Genomic DNA, 19,376 nt, shown 5'->3' with positions numbered 1-19,376 from the left:
ACCGCAAACGTCGACAAGTGAAGAGTTGCATGCAGCCATCGGCACCCCACAAACATGGCAGACACAGAGACCGCGCCCGCCGCCGATGCCCGGCCCGCAAAGAGCGTCGTCTACTGCGGCCAATGCTCCCTCCCACCAGAAGTAGGTACGCTTTCCACCCGGCTCGCACACACACCCCGTGTCGTTACCATCCGCACGAATCGCTAATCGTCTCTCCTTCCCCAACAGTACTGCGAATACGGCGGCACGACGCAACGCTGCGCCGACTGGCTCCTCAAACACCACCCTGACCTGCACGCCAAACTCTACAGCGAAGAAGCGCAAGCCGCCGCCCTAACGCAAAACCTCTCCAGCCTGTCCGTCGACGCGCAAAAGCGGGCAGAAAAGGACGCGCAGAAGAAGGCGGCCAAAGCATCCGCCGCGGAATCGCGCGAGGCAGAGAAGCGCGCGAGCTCCAAAGTCACCATCAAGCGCGTGGAGCGCAACAAGCGCAAATACGTCACCGAAGTCTCCGGGCTGGAGCACTTCGGGCTCGATCTCAAGAAGATTGCCAAGGAGTTTGGCAAGAAGTTTGCCACGGGGTCGTCGGTTACCAAGACGCCGAGTGGCGGCGAGGAGATTACGGTGCAGGGGGATGTGAGCGATGATATCTTCGATTGGCTTGGGGAGCATCATGAGGAGATTCCCGAGGAGAATATTGAGCTTGTGGAGGATAAGAAGAAGAAGGGTGCGGCGGCTGCGGTGTGAGCGTTGATGCATAGACGACAGAGGATCATGGTCAAGGGGCATCGAAGGCGTTTGGGTAAAGTGAAGAGGCTTGGTTTGGAGAATGGGGATATGATGGTGCTCATTCAAATCATGAGTCTCAGAGACTCGTCGTTTTCTCTCGCAAGCTGCGAACAAACACTGCTTCTAACCATGCCGATTCGTGGGTATCCAAAGCCCTCTTCATTCAAGGACAGTCGTCAAGGGCCATCGCTCGCTCAATTGCACTTCTTTCAACCAAAAACAAAAAAGAGAAAAGCCCGCACCCCACCAATGAATGTCCTCCCAGCCCATCCCCCAACTCTCAAGGCTGCTCCTGCATCGTCCAAATCCTCTCCATAAAGCTCCGCGGATAGCCCTTGATCTCGCCCTCGCTCGGGATGCCGCGTTTGGGATCTCGGCACCGCTCCACCACCTTGCCGATAATCTGACCGAGCAGATTCTCGTCCAGGATGACCATGCCGTCGCGTTCGGGGTACATGTAGGCGTCGCTTTCGCTGAGAAGCATCTTCACCGTCGGCCGCTGTTCCGGATCGCGGTTCAAGCACCGTCGGAGACAGCCGCGCAGCGCTGGGGAGATGGGCGCGCCTCCGACGCCGGTGTTGGGAAAGGTGATGTGGTGGTTCGGATTCGTGATGGCCATGATGCGCGAGAGTTGATTGGGGATGTGGGCAAAGGGGGGTTTGCCATAGGCCATTTGGTACAGGATGCATCCCATGCTCCACACGTCGCTCGCCTTGCCGATTCTCATGTCCTTCTTCACGTGCTGTCCGTTGGCGTCGACGGCGTGCTTACCGGACGGAGTGGCATTCGTGTCGGTGATGCTCTCTGGGCTCATGTAGTTCGGCGTGCCCACGTGGGTATCACGATGGACGTTGACGGTATTGTCGGTGTCGATTGCATTCGCGATGCCAAAGTCGATCAGTTTCAGTCTTCCTTGGACGAAGAGGAAATTCGCGGGCTTGAGATCGGAGTGCACAATGTCTTCATCGTGCACCGATTGTACGCACTCCAGCATCTCCCTCCAGTGGTATCGGGTAAAGACGGGGTCAAACTTCGCCTTCTCCCCATTTAGTCGCAGGGTGAGGAGGCGATTGAGGTCGGTGTCGCCCTTCTCCATCAAGATGTAGAGCTCCTGCTTCTCGTCGTTCAGCTGCCAATCGTACAGCCTCACCACGCGATCCACTTCGGTCAGCTTTCGGAGCAAATCAATCTCGCCCTTGTACCCTCGCACGGCAGACTCGTCGCAGTCCTTTAGCTTCACTTTCTTGAGAGCAAAAAGGTTGTAATTCTCGGCCATGACGCAGTACACCTCACTGCTGCCGCCCGAGCCAAACTTGCCCATCTGTGTGAAGATCTTGCCGTTGATGACAATGTGGGAGCGTTTCTTCTTGGACTTTGTGACGCTCGCGCCAGCGGTCGTGGTGGCGGTGTCAATGACGGACATCTTCGGCGGCGGCGCAGGCGCAGCGCGATGAGGAGTGTTGCCGCTAATCGCGCCGAGGACTTTGCGCTGCTCATGCTGCTGGGCTGGTACAGAACCGGGAGTCTCTCCAATGTGTCGCACCTTTGGCTTGTCGTCATCCGGGAGTATGGCAATGGACGGCTTGCCCATGTGCCTGAACTCTTGGTCTTTGTTTCGCTTGAACGTCGGAGGCGGTACATTTTCTTGGTCTTCAAACGCGTCGGTTTGGATCTTTGCTGCTGGTGCCACGTAGCGGAATTGAGCACCTCGCACGCTATGCACTCTTTGCGGCAACTGCTGCTCCGCACCAGGTCTTGGGCGATCCGCGCTTGGCTGAAGTGGTTGCGCTACAGCCGCGGGTTCAACGTCTGCCTGCACACTCGGCTCTCTTCGTGCCTGCAGCCGTTCCACGCTGGCTTGCCGACTCCAGGCACGTTCGTGCGCTTGTCGCGATGGCGGACGCGAGTCATTGCTTATGTGGCTTCGCGACAGATATGAGCTCGCTTGCCTAGAGGAGGTTCTGGATTCATGTGATGCGCTGCTCTTGTTCGCAAAGTCATGCACTGACACTGGCTCGATTGAGGTGGCCCGTACATTCGCGCTGCCGCTGCGACTACGGGTGCCATTAACCCTCGATGCGCTGAGATCGTGAGGGTTGTAGTTTTCTGCATGTGCGGACGAATGCTGTGAAGCTGCGGCTGAATCGGGGCCAGCCTCGTCCTGTGGTGAGACATTATCCTCGCTGTCTCGTCTGCGAAAGCCTCGCCGCACAGGTCCGCTCTTCAGGAAAGAGCCGGTGATGGGCGCACGTTTGATACGTTGTGAGCCGGGTGGCGGAGCGGGGTCTGCAGATGTAGTCCGCGATCGTGCGGTTGTCGAGGCACCGAAGCGAGTCGCACCCTCCGAAGCGTGACGCGTCGAGGTACTTCGGCCGAGATCATCTCCCCCACTTTCGTTTTCAGAGTCGAAGTTTGATTGAGGCTCGTGGTGTGAATTTGCTTTGCTAGACGAGAGACCATGTCCGTCCTGGGACGTAGCGCTGTTGGCTCGCGTGCGCACCCTGAACGCACGAGGGGCGGGCGCAGGGGTGATCATCTCGGGGTTGGTATCTCTTGTCGGCGTGGGCTCTCGCTTTGCTGGAAACCTGTGAGGATATGGGCCTGAGATGGTAACGGAGCGCTTGGCCGCAGAGCCGGAGTTCTTTGCGCCAATATGCACCACTCGAGGGGGAGTGTTGCCTCTCGAGGCGTCGCTCGCTACCGCGGGCGAGCTTCTTCGGATGATCTTGATGCCAGGTGCCCTACTAGGGGTATCGATGGCTGCTCTTTTGGAGGCCACGGCGTGGTCGAAGCGCGGCGGATGGTGGACATGTTCGTGCTTGGGGGGAGATGATGGGACGGGCGCATCGTCCAAAAGTGCCTGGGTGACCTTGGAGAACTTGATGGCGGGCGGAGGCTCGTCGTCCGAGTCACTGTCGTCGATGTTGATGCGCTTGAGCATGGGGGCATCGGCGGCGAAGCCTTGAATGCCGGTGGAGAAGGGCAGAGGCGAGTTTCGGCGCAGCTGGGGTCGATGCGGATGGGCGACGGCCGCCATGATTCTGCCGATGGTATGTCTGATGCGCTGTCGGCTGCTCGAGGGTTGTTCTGTCGGATGGTGGTGTGCTTCTTCCGGGGTCAAAGAAAGTGTATTCAATCCGAGATGCGGCTCGCGGCCAATGGGTCTACCGGGGCCGGGGCATGGCGCGGCTAAGTATGCTGGTCGGCGGGCTTCAGTCGCGTCTCGCAGCCTCGCTACATGTGCGCCCGGTAGCACGGTCGCGATATGTCGTGTTGGGAGGCCGAAGTGAAGTCATGCTCGGTGGAAGAGGTGGAGGATAGCGTGAGCTGGCGGTTTCGCGTTGCGGGAAAGCACGCTAGTCGTGTTGCCACGACAACTGCAGCGCTTGGCATCCACTCCCATCACGTGTCTCAAACTGCACTTCACTCTTCACCCGACTACTGCAATACCGAGACATGCAGCGCAACGTCGTTGGTCTCGATGATGATCGTGCATTACGCCCCAGACTTTGTTCTCGAGATGAATGGCTCAGAATGTCTTCTAGAAGCATGCGATTGCAAACACCCTATTGGCCTCTGTCCCTCCTCACCAACCAGGATTAATGAATGCGGCAGATGTCGTACCATTGCATCTCGTCGACGTCTGGCAAAGCATTCTGAAGAATAATCTTAGCTGTCAGCAAGAAGTCTGGGACGTATACTACCACAGATGCGACATGTCTCTAGCCGGCTCGCAGCATATCTCTGATTCCACTCTCCGTATAGATCTAGCTGTGTGTCAGTCTCGTCTCACATCTGCATTAGACACCGCAGAAATAAACCAGACTCTCTTTCATGCATTTCCTATATCTCCTTCAACCAGCTCAGCTGGAATCGTACGCTCTTCATATTCAACACCATCCAAACACCCGCGCAACACAACCTCCCACCACCACCTACACGCCAGCATGTCCCCACCGATACCTCAACAATCAACCCAACAACCCGCATCCTCATCAAACTACAACGCACTCCACGACCCCATCGCAATCCTCAGCTTCGCCCTGCTCCTCTTCACCCTCGTCGCCTTCCTCTTCCTCCTCGTCGTCACTCTCCGCCGCTCCTCCCGGGAAGTCTGGAATTCCGTCCGACAGGACATGGACGACGACGAACCGCTTACGTTCGAAGAACCACATCGAGAACGTGCACCGTTGATAAGCACGACTCTGGCACGGATCATGAAGAAAGGGAGAAAGGCGTCGAACCGTCGTCCGCTGGTGACGATTGATTGATTGCCGACATTTGTGTTTTGATGGTCGAAAGGTCGTGTGATGTTTGGTTGATGCTCGTTTGTGAATGTTAGCAGGCATTTGGCTGTTGATAGATGTCTTGGGCTATCAGCAGTCGTCTCTTGATTGAATGTCATCACCACATCATCAATCAGATTGATATTGATTCGCTTGGAGTGATAGAACATGAAGGAATCACTGGTCACCATTCGAAGCAAGCCGCGTGTGACACAGCCCAACGATCAGAATGATGAACGGTGGAAGCATTTGAAAGCAATTCGTACCAATTCGCATGCCCGTGTTCGTTGCGGGACTGTCACGCACGTCAATAAAGTCTGTTGGTCGGGTTGACACGAGACGAGCAAAGCAAGTCAGATTCACGAAATGTCAATCAGCCAAACCCCATCTTTTCCAACCCCCAAAAACCCCATATACAGGAAGCGACCCAGCGCCAAACAAACCATCAACCAACTCAAGCATGTTTCTTCTCTTCCCGCTGCACGTCAGGCTTCGGCTCGTCCGAGCTATTCGACCCTGTGGCATCGATCTTGTCCTCGACATCGGTCTCCTGTTGGCCCCGACTCTCTTCGTCGCGCCTCTTGTCCTGCTGAATGTCCAGCGCGGGGGCAAACTTGGATTTGCCTCGCAGCTTCTTGCCGTGTTTGTAGAGATAGAAGGGCATGGGGATGAACAGGGCGGCGACACAGCCCAGCAGGGTCATGCCGTAGTTGATGCCAATCCCTTCGAACATGTAGGTCTGTTATTGTTGCGTGCCCAATCAGTGGATGGTCAAATAAGCACTTGGATGAAGACATACCGCAAAGAGGGGGAAGATGGCGCCGAACATGCTTCGCATGATGGTGTTGGCGGCAATGGCGGAAGCAGAGAACATCAGGTACGCGTCGATAATGTAGTTCAGGCATTGCAAGAACACAGAAAATATGCCGAAACCGATGAAACCCCCAGCCAGAGTAGGCACGATCCATGGCGCCTGTGTCGAGTAGCCGCCCCAGCCGAACCAGAAAAGACCGGCCGCGAAGAGAATGCCGCCAACCATGGGCAGCGGGAGTCTCCATTCGGGTACGGGGATGTTGTTGTTGGCCCTCAACTTTTTGACGTAGCTTTTGTTCATAAGAACCACACAGGCCAAGCCGATCAGGACGCCGACAATCAGCGCGATGAAAGGCAGGCCGGAAACGCCCAGCGAGAAGCCGTAGACCCCTTGGAATACCAGTGCATAGGCTGTGAGGTTCAGGTAGAGCAGGCCGTAGATGAACGACATGTAGAGCGTGATGATCAAGACAATCGGCTCGGTGAAGAGAATGCGTAGCGGACGGGTCAAGTTCTTGATCGCGAGGTCCTTGAGGTCCACCTCGACTTCCTCTTGCTTGGCGTGGATGCCCCAGTTGCGCGTGAGGCGTCGGAGCTCCGAGGCTTTGGCTACGAGCACGACAGGCCCATAGGTCTCTTTCTGGAAGAAAATGAGCAGAACTAGCGCACTATAACCCATAAAACTTGGCAACCACTTGGAAAATGGTCAGCGGGATGTTTAGATACGTGTTTGGGTCGATTCCCAACTTACTGCGGTCCAGCGCCAGCCGATCGTTTTCGTAACGAACCCACCGACGAACGGCCCGCAGAACGGACCAATCATCAATGTTGCGGAGAAGATGGCGATAGCGGTACCACGATGCTGACTCGGGTTATTAGCAGGGGTCTCATACGAAACATGGACAGGATCGCACCTCGTTGTTGAACATGTCTGCAAAGACAGCACCGCAGAGCGTCAGGGGACATGAACCGAAGAAGCCGGCGAAGAAACGAGAGATGACTACCGTTTGATAGTCTTTAGCCACCGCGACGGCCGTATTGAAGATGGCGAAACCAAAGGCGCCGATGGCAATGGGAAGACGCCTGCCGTAGAGTTCGGAAATGGGCGCGAACACGATAGGGCCCACGGCGTAACCGAGAACGAAGAGCGAAGTGCCGAGGGTGACGACCTCTCTGCCGACGTGGAAATGCTCGCCGACTGCTTCCGTTGCGGCGGAGAAGATGGAGGAGGCGAAGGTGGCGGCGAGGGAGTCGTACACCAGAATGACGGCGATGAGAATCTTGGTCTTCATGGGGAAGTTCATCGCGTGTCGCGGGTCGTCGTGACCATCGAATTCGACCACATATTCTTCTCGTTCGGGGAGCGGGGGAGGGTAGGGCTTGCCAGCGCCGAAGGATGGAAGTTCGTAGCCCTCGGCGCGGGCCTTGCTAGTGCCACCGACCGTTTGCATATGCTGCAAGCGATGGCCCTCGATGCGCTCGATGGCGGTGGGATGGCGGTCGATGTACTCCATCAGCATGCGCTCCATCCTGGTGGACGTGGCGGTAAGGGTGGGGGCGGAGGAGTATTGTCTGGAGCGAGGCTGGCCGCGAGCTCCGCCAGCTTGACCGCGGATTTCCTCGCGCCGACCTGATGACATCGACGAGCTGATCGACCCGGTCTCGTTTGGGGTGCCGTGGGGCCCCTCGCCGGAGCGTGTTGGGTCCTCGAGCTCCTCAATCTGCTCGGGTTCTTCGACTTCCTCCACGGCCTCTCGACGCGACTCGCTTTGGGACAGTTGAGGGTGGCGAGCATCGTATTCGGTGTGAAGGCGAGTGTACTCTTGTTGCAGCTGGTCGTTGGGGTCGTAGTCGCGCGCGCGATCCGGATCGGCGTCCCTCTCAGCCCAAGCGATGTCAGCATCCTCGACGTCCATGCCGCGGGGCGAACGTTGTGCCGAAGACATGGTTGCGGATCAACAAGCGATGATGGCTCGCTGGAATGGCAGACACGCGTTGCGCCAATAGAGCGGCCAAAGGGTCGTCGGGGGGGGGAGGCAGTTAGAGTTAACAATGGAGGGAAAGTGGCAGATACGGCGGGCTATGTAGTAGCTGGGTGAGGCGAAACAATGAGGAGCGCATCGGCACTGGCGTCACCACCACCCGAGCTCCGATCCACTCATTTACCTCTCATTAGGGCTGAGGGAGTGAGATCACTGTGACCTTTTGGGCGGCTTTTCGGGCTTTATTTGCCAAGAGAACTCCTCTCCGCTAGTACGGTACTTGCGATGCGTGCGCAATGATGCATTCCCAACGCGGCTCATGGCGGAAGCATGCGGAACGAAACATCGGCAGACCACGTCGGCGCATAACTGCCCTCTCGAGACAGTCCATTGCCACCCCAATTCCAAGCAAGCTCTGCGCAACAACCTGTCGCAGCCTGGACCGCACGTGCAGGCGAGGTGGTGGCTTCCGGTCGCTGGTTTAGTAACGCGCTAGTCTGCTGACAGAGGCGCTCGCTACAGCACGCCGTATCCGTGCGCGGGGCAGCTCTGTGAGCTGATGGCTTTGCACATGCTTCATATCAACGGCCCACGTGCTGCCAAGCTATCGACACCATCGCGACTGCCGTATTTGGTGTCGGTCTACTTCCTCCCCGCCGCTACAAGAGCCATGCCCGTAAGTCGGATGGGCTCCTCGCCGTCCATCTTCTTCGCCTCCTCCAGCATCAACTCTTTCAACCGCGTCCGCTCTTCCTCCGAGAAATCCTGTAATTGCTTGACCTACATTCGTCACACATCGTTAGCCTCCGTAGCAACGGCGAGCTGGATGGACTAACCATTGGCGGCATGACGTTGAGCAACATGTCCACCAGCTTGTCGCGAGTGTCAAACGCCATGCTGGTCTCGACACGGTGCGCTTCCACCTCCCGGAATCCCGCCTGCTCCAGCTGGCCCCTCAGTAAGTCCACGTTGCTCCAGTCCTTTGGCATTTCCGGCATCGTCTTGTCGGGTCGAATGCGAGCCGCGAGATGCATGAGGTCGATCCATTGCGATCCCTCCCACGAAGAGCAGCTCAAGACCCCATCATCCTTCAGCACGCGCAGGGATTCGCTCAGAGCTTTCGCTGGTTCCGGTACCATAAAGTAGACCTGCACCAGCACGTCAGTTTGCTCAAAATTCTGCACAGTCTCCGCCATCACCTACCCATCCCGCCGTGATGTGGCTCATGCTTGAGTCCTTTACACCCTCCAGCTCCATGGCATTCAGCACCTTGGCCTCGACCCGTGCCCATGGCGAGCTACCATCTTCTGCCGTCGCCTTGTCCTTTCGCTTCTTCACTTGTTCGATCATGGGCTCGCTAAAATCCGAGCACGTAAGCGAACACGTCTCCGGCACGTCGTAGTCTCGGAGAAGTCGCGCCATGATCTGTGAGCAGAGCGATATAGTCAGCGTTGTGGTCGATGCCGCTGCTCACGAGGGGACACTACAGCCCTACCGGACCTGGGCCGCAGCCGTTATCTAGAATGCCCGTCGCCTGGGCGAAAGGCAGAAGGGCGTTCGCTCGGGTCAACATGGCCTCGATCGGCCGGTTGGCCGTTTCCTTGGTAAGCCTTTCGTAGTCGTTCGCAAGACCCTTCCAGTCATCTCCCTTGGTATCCGAAAGCCTCGACATGTTGCGAAATGACGGAAGAAGTAACAAGCTGAGTCTGGACAAAGCGCGTGGGTTTGACTGATTGATCATTTAACAGTTTATGTTGCTTCGAGAACACCGCATACTAATATATAACCACGCCCGGAGACAATAGAAGATGTCGGAGACTTTTGGATTATCAGCCTTCCAGTCACACGGCCACGCTTCTGGCCACGCTCCCGTCCCCGTTCATCTGGATGTCCGCTCGAGGTCTCAATGCTACGACTTGCGAGATTATCACTAACATTCCTCTCGATCCAAGAAATAACGATCGAGTAGTACTCAAGCCACAGATAGTGAGTGATGTGCAGTCTTGATGTGCGATCTCGGCATCCTCCATCCGAAAAGGCTGGACTTCATGGCACATCGGCGACGGGCCGACCTGTGGGCGTCGCTGTCGGACAGCAACTACCAGGCGACGTACCTCGAATGTTGCACCTCATTCATTGCGTGATACGTGGCGGTGTTTTGGCGAGCCCCACTACGAACATCTATAAAGCAATAGGGTCAGAAGGCATTCGTTTGGGAAATCGAAACGACTTCCATCTTTGCTGATACGAACAAGAACAACACACTATTCTCATCATGGCGCCCGGTCTGCTCTCGGAACAATCCGAATCCCACCACAACGGACTGAAGCACGACGTCGTCGTTTCCTCGAAACCCCTCCGTCAACCCATCAAAGCCTCAGGGGTTCTAGACAAGTTTGGATGGGAGGATGCCACGCCCGTCATTGGACGCGAGTTCCCTACCCTGAACATCGTCGACGACATCTTCAACGCCGAGAATGCAGACGAGCTGCTTCGCGAGCTTGCTGTGACGAGTATGCCAACCCCCTATCACAAACATCGAGAACCGCCCTTACTAATTGACCGCCGCGTACAGTCGCTCAACGAGGTGTCGTCTTCTTCCGCAAGCAGGACAATCTCACCGATGAACTTCAGAAGGAACTCGTCCATCGGATGGGCCAGCTCACCAACAAGCCTTCAACCTCCTCGCTCCACATCCATCCCATCTTGAACAATACCTCCGAGTTCGGTGTGCCCGACGCTGAAATCAGTCACATCAGTTCCTTGGCCAGGTCAGTATCGATGCATCAACTCTCAGATATGTTACTCGTGGCTGATCTCTCCATCGTAACGTAGGAAGAAGCTGTTCAGCCACTCCAAGCCCAAAAACTCCCGGCGCTACGACGCCGCGACATGGCATTCGGACATCCAGTTCGAGCCGTGTCCCGCCGACTTCACCTCCCTGCGACTGACCCAGCTCCCCGAATGTGGAGGCGACACTTTGTGGGCATCCGTGAGCACCCTCGCCTGCTTGGACCTTCCCAGCGAGTATACTGACCATGCCAGGGTTACGAGCTGTACGACCGCTTCTCCAAGCCCTACCAGAAGTTCTTTGAGAGCTTAACGGCCACGTTCATCGGCGAGGGCTTCATTAACGTCAGTGGCTTGCTTCAGAAATCCTTGGGTCGCCATCACAACAGCGCTGACCGGGTATTTAGGCCGCCGCCAGAGATCCTGAAAAGGTGAAGATCTGGACAGAACCTCGAGGCAGTCCAGACAACGTCGGCGATGAGTTGACGGCCGTGCATCCGGTCGTTCGAGTACGTATCAATCGGGCTTCCACATGAACTCTTCATGTGCTAACATTAGCGTAGACCAACCCCGTCACGGGATGGAAGAGTATTTTTGCTTGCGGCAACTTCCCGAAGCAGTGAGAAGCCTCCCCAACACTTCTGAGCATCACGGCCATCAAAAAGCTAACTCAAGACTCCCCGACCCAGAATCAACGAGCTCAACGGCGAAGAATCCGACGAACTCCTCAAGAAATTCTACCGCACAATCCTCGACAACCACGACCTAACCGTGCGCCTGAAATGGAGGAACCCCAACGATCTCGGTAAGCTCCAATTTCCCACTTTCCCCCGGCCGTCTCAGGAACCCTCAAACTAAGGGACATCCGCCCTCATAGCCATCTGGGACAACCGCAGCGCCTTCCACTCCGCCACGTTCGACTACCAGGGCGAGCGATTTGGACATCGTGCTGTGGGCATTGGCGAGAGGCCGTACTTGGATCCGAATAGCACTAGTCGGTCGGAGGACTTGGGGCTGACTGGGTATGAGTGAATGGATCGTTGTCGATGACTCCATGTGTTTGGCTGGTGACGAGGTGCCGTTATCCGTACACGGTGTTGCGAGGCCTACGATAGTGGAGGCTGCCATGAGACTGTGATGAAAGTATATGCCTTCATTCAACGACGTAGTATACACCAACCGCCGACTCATCCAACCCACCCAACCCAGCCAGCATTATCCATCAAACTGAAGAAAAACAGAATACGGAATGCTACCCGACTTTTCCTACCCCCGCTCACCTCATACCGCCTAGAAAATCATACTCTTGACCGCGTCCCTCGACCGATGGCCCTTCCTGGCGCTCATAGGTGGCGTCCGAGGCCTCGTCGCAGGCGCCGCAGCAGCAGGAGGCATGGGCGCACTGCGTAAAGGCGGACCCTTGGTGGGGCTAGTCGGCACACTCCTGCTGCTCGTCGGGATGGCGGAAGGTTGCTTCTGCGCAGTCGGGGGCCGAGAAGCAGCAAAGTCTTTGACTTCCGGCGCTGCGGCCTCCTTGACCGGCGACGACGAATCGACCGCAGACTCCGATCTTGCGCCGCCCGTCGCTCGCTCGCGCACGAGGACCAGATCCGTCCAAGTGGAGGGTCTTGCACCCCCGTCCGGCTTGCCAATGACTTTGCTGAGCATGAGCATCCACTCGTCCTTCTTCTCGCGACTCTCGGCGTAAAAGTCGATGGTCTCGCCGTTGGCGAAGCGCATGCGGAATCCTTCCTCCACATATTGGTATGCTTCGTCTTCCTCGGCGAAGGCGGACTTGCGCCGGCCTTTGCCTGCCTTGGCGGGAGATGGGTCGGCGGTGAGCATGCGCTTACCATCGACTAGTCGCGACGCTCTGGTGAGGTTGATGACGGCACGCTTCTGCTGCGTGTGCTCGTGGTAGGCGGTGAGCTTCGATCCTTGCAGTCGGAAGAAACGTCGTCGCCAATGCTATATACATGTCAGTCAACGCACGGAGCGCAGAAAACGAATCAACTCACCGTGCAATCACCACCTTGCTGACTCAAATGGCCTTCGTGCACCACCTCGCTCGACTCTCCCGCCTTCTTCATCTCTCGGACCGCCGCGCTCATGCTCTTCGGCATGTCATCGTCTGTTGCACCCTTGGGCTTGGGGACGTACAGCAACTGCAGACGCAGCTGGCCAATGACATATGGAGGCAGCCTGACCGGGCCCGACAGCGTGCCACGCTTGTTGCGCACGCTGTTGACGACCTGCACATCCTTCTCCAAAGCCCATTCGTTGTAGCAGGGTACATCGACCGTAAGTTGTCGCCCGAAGCACTGCTTTTCGTGGGCTTTCAAGTTGACGTACGCCCGAGCAAAGGAGCCGTCGGACTCATTGACCAGGTCGCGCAGTAGGTCCCATGCAGTTGGTGCTACCGACGCACGCTTCCGGTAGAAGTCTTCTTGCAGTCTCCGCTCTTCGGCCTCGGCGGCTTCGCGCTCCTGGCGCTCCTTCTCCGCGCGCTTCTTCGGCGATGACAAGAACCTTGCAAATCCGGAGGTCTTCTGCTTTGTTGGGGATTTCGTCGGCCAGCCACTGGATGATGGCGGTGTCTGTACTGGTGGCGGAGGCGGGAGCTTCGTGGTAAGCGTCAATTGGAACTCCAGGTCGTTCAATACCACCAATTCAAACTCCTGCCCGATGGGTGCGCTAGTCCCGAGTTCCAGACTCGAGGTCGTTACGCAGTGCAGGCCATTGTCCAAGGTCAATTGGAAGTAAACTCGGTCGTTCCTCGGCAGTGGCAGCGCCAGATCATTCACACCCACCACCTTGACGAACAGTCTTCCTCTTTCCACCCCTTCACCCACATCATCTTCGAGGTTGCTGGAGCCAGCGGCATAGTCTTCGTCGACAACACCCAGCGCACTCTCTTGCCCAGGTAGCGGAGGAGCGACATCGGTCAGGTGGGCCGCTTGCTGCGCACTCGCAAGCCTCACACTCTTCCTCCTCACCTTCCCGTTCCAAGGCTCAGTCTTCAAGAACTGCTCCGCGCTCGCCTTCCTCGGACTCGAGTTGTCCTTTTTCGCTGTCCTCGATGCTTTGGGTGTTTCGGAGGTCGGGGATTGGGGCTGATGAGCGTTGTCGCTACCCCTTATGGTCGAACCAGACTCGGCGGTGCCGTTGCTGTCACCAGAAAAGTCCCTGGTGGTGGCGATGACGACCTTTGTGTTTTCGCGCATGAGATAGCCCTTCTGTGTGCGAGTATACAAGTCAGTACCAGCGCTGCTGTAAGGATGCGGTCTGTAAGGGGAAATTGGGGTGCCGTATGAAACAACGGACTGCGCCTGCGGTAGCATCGACCGTTGCGGATCGAACCTCGCATGTGCAGGAGGAGGAAAGGGTGCACTGCTAACCTTCTGAGCCTCACTGATCCTGTCAAAATCCTCATCCAGGCCCAATCCGTCATCCCCTCCGCCAAGGCTGAAGGTAGACGTATCAAGAAGGCTGAGGTCCATTCTGCCACCACTCTTGCGATTCTTTCGTCGAGCCGGCTTCTCTGACTGCTCGACTGGCTGCTTGAGGGCTTCCACCACTTCATCGTTGGAGTACACAGAGCTGCTGGCATCATCCTCGGCACCAATGGTGGTATCTTCCATCGTCTGATAAACAGAGGGAACAGCGGGTACGGGTGGCTCCTCGCTCACCATTCTCCGCTGCTCCGCCATGCCAGCCAGATCGGCAGGCGTAGCGGAAGGTCTGGCCTTCAGCTTGCCGCCGGGTGTCTTGATCGATGCAACTCTTTCGGGAACAGGGGACTCGCGCGGTACATGCATGCTTGCAAAGCCATTCAGGCCGTCAAGAGGCGACACAATACCGTCATCGTGCTTGATGACAGCATCGGGGGTGCTAGGCGGCGAGACTTCTGGTTCCGCACGCGGCGACCAGGCAGTGGAGACGGCATCGCGTGTTTTGAATTCAAGCGGCGGCTGTAGCTGTGGCATGGTCTGCACAAACAGCTGTTGCTCTTCGGCCTTCTTGGACGTGGTCGTTCCGGACGGCGGAGAGGGAGTGATGTAGTCTTTCATTCCAAAGTCGAAGTCGTCCATGCTCAAGTAGGCGGGCAGTCCAAGGAAGTCGTCCGCGCGAGTCCCTTGCTTCGCTTGCACGCGAGCACTGTAATCCTTGACGGTCAACAATTCCATTGCGTCGGTCAGGGTCTCTTTCCCGTCTTCATGCTCGACTATCTCGCGACGCGTGTGAATCATGCTGCTCTCTGCGTCTGGCGGATCCAGGGAAGAGTAGCGGGAAGCAGTGTCCGCCTCATCTTCGTCCCCGCTGAGCGATGCCGCACGGTGGTGCAGAACAGAGGATTGACGATCCAGACCACCCACTATCGAGGCCGGGATGGAACTCATGTCGATATCGTTGTCCTCAGTGGGCTCCTCCTTAATCGGGACGTCGCTTGCAGGCGGTTGATGAGTTGTCGAGCCATGGGCCAAAGGGTAAGACACGCTGATTTCGCGACTGCTCTCACGGGATGGAATGGGTTGGTCGGGATCCATCCTCGCGAGTTCGGCGATCGATGGGCGCAGTATGTCGGCATCATCGAGGTTGATTTGAGACTCATCGGCATCATCTTCGTCGTCAAAGTCTTCGAAATCGTATTTCGAATTCCTAACGCTCCTCAGAATGGATTCACGGGAAATGCGAGGCGGCGCTTTGGCGAAATCGGCGAGGTCAGCAATCACAGAGTCTTCCTCGACCGCTGCCTCGTGGACCTCGACTTGCACCTTCTCTCCGGTGTCAAGATTGGTGACGATCAATGCCTCGTGACCCTCTTCGTCCTCTTGCGATGGCTTCTGCGTGGCAGGGGAGGATTTGGCAATCATCTGGAGGATGTCATCCTTGCTGCATGAGGCGCGCTTGGGCGGAGAGGGTGGTCCTCGTACGGCATTCGAAGCACGCTCAGCCGCTGATGCCAACAGGTCCGAACCGCTTCTTTCGCGCTGCATGAAGGCTGGAAGGGGAGGCAGTGGTCTCGCCTCACCGTCGGAAGCTACACGACCATTGCTATTCGAGCGTGCGTGATCTTCAAACACATCATCCTTCTGATCTGCGAGATCCGTCCGGGCTTCGTCGGGGCTCATCCGGCTCCAGTCTTCCGGTAAGACGACGGGTGTCTTGTCTGAATTTTCGAGGTCGGCATCAAAGCTGTCTTCGCGGTGGTGCTCGACGTCTGCCGAGCTTCCGCGGTCGTAGTGGATGTCACGATCGTCCAAGTCGTCCGACTCCCAGCTGCCTTCGCGGTCGGAAGCGATAGAGAGAGACGGCTCGGGGGTCTGCTCCTCATACTCGTTGACGACTGGGGGGTCATGATGGAAGGTTACACTTTTCCTCTGCATGTTCAGCGCCCGGGGGGTTGTGGCACGTCCCCCATCACTCCAATCGTCCTCGACTGCGGGCTGCGAATAGCCGCCGAACTTGCTGTTTCGCGCCAGTGAGGACTTTGTGGGCGACAGCGGGCTTTGCTGCTCTCCCTCAAGTGATGCAGAGAGAGCTGCAATACCAGGAGACTTGGAGGGGGTCAAGACCGGGAGTTCGGTCTGGCTTTGATTGCGCCTGTGGCCAAAGCGCTGTGGAGAAGAGAGAGGCGTGTTCTCCTTCATTTGCGAGTCGAAGCGGGCGAAGGTGTTATTTGCGACCGACTGACTGAGTGGGCGGGGGGCAGGACGCTCGACCTTGGGAAGAGTGCTGGGATCGTAGGCATCTTTCGATTCGAGGGCGAAGATGTGACTTTTTCTCACAGGGCTGGATTGCATGAGCCGCTCCACGCTGGGGCGGCGCTTGGGAGAGGCAAAGACTGGCGAAGCATCGGCGGCAGGCGAGTTCTCGCTGTCGAAACGGGAGGGCGACTTGGTGTCTCGATTTGCCCAGAAGCCGCGCGGAGAGGGTTTGGCGAAGGATGGCGGAGAGGAGTTTTCGGTGTATGGGGAGGACTCGGTGGTGACAATCATCTTCTGGGGGGATTGTCAGCAATCGTGGAGAGGTAAAGGTGATGAGACAGATTAGATGACTACCTTTGTGGCCTGAATGTAACTGGGACTGTTCCTCCTACGCTCCGTACTGCCAATCTCGGCGAGCGGCCTGCTGGTCGCCTGGCCGAGCATCTTGACCGGACTGGAGCCGGGCGTAGTGTTTTTGTTGATTCGCAACGGCGGGACCTGAGGCAATGGTACGTCAGCATCCGGCGCAATGATATGAAGCGTGGAAGAGGTCACATACTGAACCCATGGTGGGGAGCTCCTCGTCGTCAGGCAGTGGGACAGAGGAATGCGGCGGCGGCGCCCGCCTGTCGGAGATGGGGTCGCACGCCAATGAGTGAGCGAGCAATCAATGGACGTGAAGCAGCGATGCGAGCGAGAGGAGGCGGAAGGTGTGTGTAGAGAAGGAATATCGAACGTATGTCGTCGCTTGCAAGCGAAGCAGTCCAGAAGATGACAAGATGGGCGACGGAGGATTTAAAGTTACGAAAGTGTAAACAAAACACGCCGCACCCCGCCCCGCAACGCAACCACGGAAGAGGCCTTGTCAAACTCTCGCCCGCGCTAGGCCCGAAGGGGATGGGCTGCGCGCATGTCTTCAACTTTTTTGGGCAACCACGTCGACCTTGTGCACACGAGCGACATGTTCCGCCTCAGCTCCTCCCTCTGTCCCTTTTGCGCCGCCAGGGCATTGGCTCCTCCCACAAGCACACCATGGCAAGCGTCTCGGAATGCCGCAACATTGCAGAAGCGCAAGCCATCGCGCATGGTCTTGTCGCCCAGCGTCAAGCGAGGCCCTGTCAAACCCAGTTCGTCCGGCAGACCTGCGCAACGAAGTCGCAACAGTCCATGGGGTGGATTGAACATGACCGTTGTACCTCGAGACCTTCATAGCACCAAGAACCAGCTCCCTGCGGCCGAACAGAGACGATCGAATCGCTTTTCCAAGGATGCAGGCAAACCAGCAAAGACGAAGGAGCCGATGAAGGCGCTCAAGATGCAGCAACGGCTGACGAATGTGTCGTATGAAAGACGTGGACGGGTGAAGGAGGCAATCTTGCAGAGGACCAGCTTCGACGAATTCGATCTACTGCCCGTCATTAAAGACTCCATTGCCACGCAAGCACTGGGTGGCATGGTTGATGTCTCCCCCACTCCAGTCCAGCGACTAGCAATCCCCGCCCTCCTCGATTCCGAGGGCCCAAGAAACCCGAAATTCCGAAGAAAAGAGCAAGGAGGCAAGAAGGAGATGCGCGAGTTTCTGCTCGCCGCCGAGACCGGCTCCGGCAAGACGTTGGCATATGTGCTTCCCGTCATCGATGCTATCAAGCGCGCAGAGTTTGCCGAGCAGGTGAGGGACAGTCAAGAGATGGATGAATCGAGGGCAACGAGGCCTAGGAACAAACTGTTTGACATCGACCCTCCCACCGACGGCCAGCCCGATCCCTCCACTGGCCGCCCTCGCGCCATCATCCTTGTCCCCACGGCCGAGCTTGTGGAGCAAGTAGGCCATCTGGTCAAGTCCTTCGCTCACACCGTGAAGTACCGCTCCACATCTATCAGCGCCGACTACACTGGCCGAATGATACGTAGTCGATTGTTCTCCGCGGCGGGCATCGACATCGTCGTCTCCACCCCACACCTCCTCAGCAGCATTACAGAAAGCGAGCCCAACATCCTCTCGCGCGTCACACATCTCGTCATCGACGAAGCCGACAGTCTTCTAGATCGCTCCTTCTCCCCCATCACCTCCTCCATCATCGACCGTGCCACCCCTTCACTTCAACAACTCATCCTGTGCTCCGCTACGATTCCTCGGAGCCTTGACTCCTACCTCCACAAACGTTTTCCGAACATTCGCCGCCTCGTCACCCCAAATCTCCACGCCATCCCGCGACGAGTGCAGCTGAGCGTGGTGGATATTGACAAGATCCCCTACCAAGGCAACCGAGATTTGGCATGCGCGCAGGTGATATGGGACATTGGGAAAGAGGTGGCAGAGGAAGGCGAGGAGCGAGAGAAGAAAGTCCTCGTCTTCGTGAACGAGCGGGAAAAGACAACAGAGCTGGCGGAGTATCTTCAAAAGAAGGGCATCGAGGCCGTGGCGTTGTCGCGGGATAGTGCAGAGAGGAAGAACAACGACATGCTGGCCTCCTTTACCAGCGCCACAACCGCACCATCTACCACCTCCACCAAAAACCTGCTTTCCTCAACCGCTACATCAACCTTCCACCCAGCAATATCGCCAGCAGATCTCGCCGACTCTTCTACAGAGCCCTCTATACCTGCCGGACGCACTCTACCTAACACAAAGGTCCTCATCACCACCGACATCTCCTCGCGAGGCATTGACACCCTTCCCCTGCGCCACGTCCTCCTCTACGATGTCCCGCACACCAGTATCGACTTCATTCATCGCCTGGGCAGGGTGGGGCGGATGAATCGGCGAGGCCGAGGGATCGTGTTGGTGGGCAAGAAGGATCGGAAGGATGTGGTGAGGGAGGTGCGGGACGGGATGTTCAAGGGTGCTGCGTTGATATGATCTGTCAACGAAGCGTTGTCTAGAGTTATCGCCATGTGTATAAATATATCAGATGTTGAGGTCCAATCACGACCTCTATTCTTCGCTCACCAACCGCGTTTCGACGACCCCATTGATCTCCACACACGGCAGGCGAGATAGGTAAGGA

General features: G+C 57.1%; 8 protein-coding genes across 8 annotated transcripts; 3 read left to right on the top strand and 5 right to left on the bottom strand.

Annotated features, from left to right (window-relative positions):
• Positions 1–54: 54 nt before the first annotated feature.
• On the top strand, positions 55–747 carry BDY17DRAFT_252725 (translation initiation factor SUI1; the record flags this gene model as incomplete). Its single annotated transcript, XM_033731284.1, has 2 exons — positions 55–141; positions 229–747. 2 exons carry the CDS (start codon positions 55–57, stop codon positions 745–747), a joined length of 606 nt encoding a protein of 201 aa, XP_033588323.1.
• Positions 748–1,069: 322 nt separating this feature from the next.
• Positions 1,070–3,826, bottom strand: BDY17DRAFT_317495 (kinase-like domain-containing protein; the record flags this gene model as incomplete). The annotated part of the gene is made up of 4 exons (XM_033736108.1): positions 1,070–2,290; positions 2,333–2,461; positions 3,002–3,130; positions 3,599–3,826. 4 exons carry the CDS (start codon positions 3,824–3,826, stop codon positions 1,070–1,072), a joined length of 1,707 nt encoding a protein of 568 aa, XP_033588322.1.
• Positions 3,827–4,616: 790 nt separating this feature from the next.
• On the bottom strand, positions 4,617–5,423 carry BDY17DRAFT_170711 (uncharacterized protein). The gene has a single exon (XM_033729806.1). The coding sequence runs from the start codon at positions 5,264–5,266 to the stop codon at positions 4,790–4,792; it is 477 nt and encodes a 158-aa protein (XP_033588321.1). The 5' UTR covers positions 5,267–5,423; the 3' UTR covers positions 4,617–4,789.
• Positions 5,424–5,529: 106 nt separating this feature from the next.
• BDY17DRAFT_252457 (major facilitator superfamily domain-containing protein) lies at positions 5,530–7,402 on the bottom strand (the record flags this gene model as incomplete). The annotated part of the gene is made up of 4 exons (XM_033731259.1): positions 5,530–5,814; positions 5,875–6,582; positions 6,640–6,750; positions 6,803–7,402. The coding sequence occupies 4 exons, from the start codon at positions 7,400–7,402 to the stop codon at positions 5,530–5,532; spliced, it is 1,704 nt and encodes a 567-aa protein (XP_033588320.1).
• A 1,202-nt stretch (positions 7,403–8,604) lies between these two features.
• On the bottom strand, positions 8,605–9,542 carry BDY17DRAFT_252624 (S-adenosyl-L-methionine-dependent methyltransferase; the record flags this gene model as incomplete). The annotated part of the gene is made up of 3 exons (XM_033731270.1): positions 8,605–9,018; positions 9,074–9,295; positions 9,366–9,542. The coding sequence occupies 3 exons, from the start codon at positions 9,540–9,542 to the stop codon at positions 8,605–8,607; spliced, it is 813 nt and encodes a 270-aa protein (XP_033588319.1).
• Positions 9,543–10,145: 603 nt separating this feature from the next.
• BDY17DRAFT_317493 (alpha-ketoglutarate-dependent sulfonate dioxygenase) lies at positions 10,146–11,692 on the top strand (the record flags this gene model as incomplete). Its single annotated transcript, XM_033736107.1, has 8 exons — positions 10,146–10,383; positions 10,446–10,641; positions 10,706–10,862; positions 10,916–11,005; positions 11,068–11,169; positions 11,224–11,279; positions 11,350–11,465; positions 11,538–11,692. 8 exons carry the CDS (start codon positions 10,146–10,148, stop codon positions 11,690–11,692), a joined length of 1,110 nt encoding a protein of 369 aa, XP_033588318.1.
• A 258-nt stretch (positions 11,693–11,950) lies between these two features.
• On the bottom strand, positions 11,951–16,936 carry BDY17DRAFT_311407 (uncharacterized protein; the record flags this gene model as incomplete). The annotated part of the gene is made up of 4 exons (XM_033735528.1): positions 11,951–12,628; positions 12,679–16,662; positions 16,723–16,866; positions 16,928–16,936. The coding sequence occupies 4 exons, from the start codon at positions 16,934–16,936 to the stop codon at positions 11,951–11,953; spliced, it is 4,815 nt and encodes a 1,604-aa protein (XP_033588317.1).
• A 393-nt stretch (positions 16,937–17,329) lies between these two features.
• Positions 17,330–19,228, top strand: BDY17DRAFT_252354 (P-loop containing nucleoside triphosphate hydrolase protein; the record flags this gene model as incomplete). Its single annotated transcript, XM_033731249.1, has 1 exon — positions 17,330–19,228. One exon carries the CDS (start codon positions 17,330–17,332, stop codon positions 19,226–19,228), a length of 1,899 nt encoding a protein of 632 aa, XP_033588316.1.
• Positions 19,229–19,376: the final 148 nt, after the last annotated feature.

This window comes from Neohortaea acidophila (genome assembly GCF_010093505.1).
Source record: "Neohortaea acidophila strain CBS 113389 unplaced genomic scaffold BDY17scaffold_7, whole genome shotgun sequence".
NCBI classification, from domain to species: Eukaryota; Fungi; Ascomycota; class Dothideomycetes; order Mycosphaerellales; family Teratosphaeriaceae; genus Neohortaea; species Neohortaea acidophila.
This window is presented reverse-complemented; position numbering and strand designations above follow the sequence as displayed.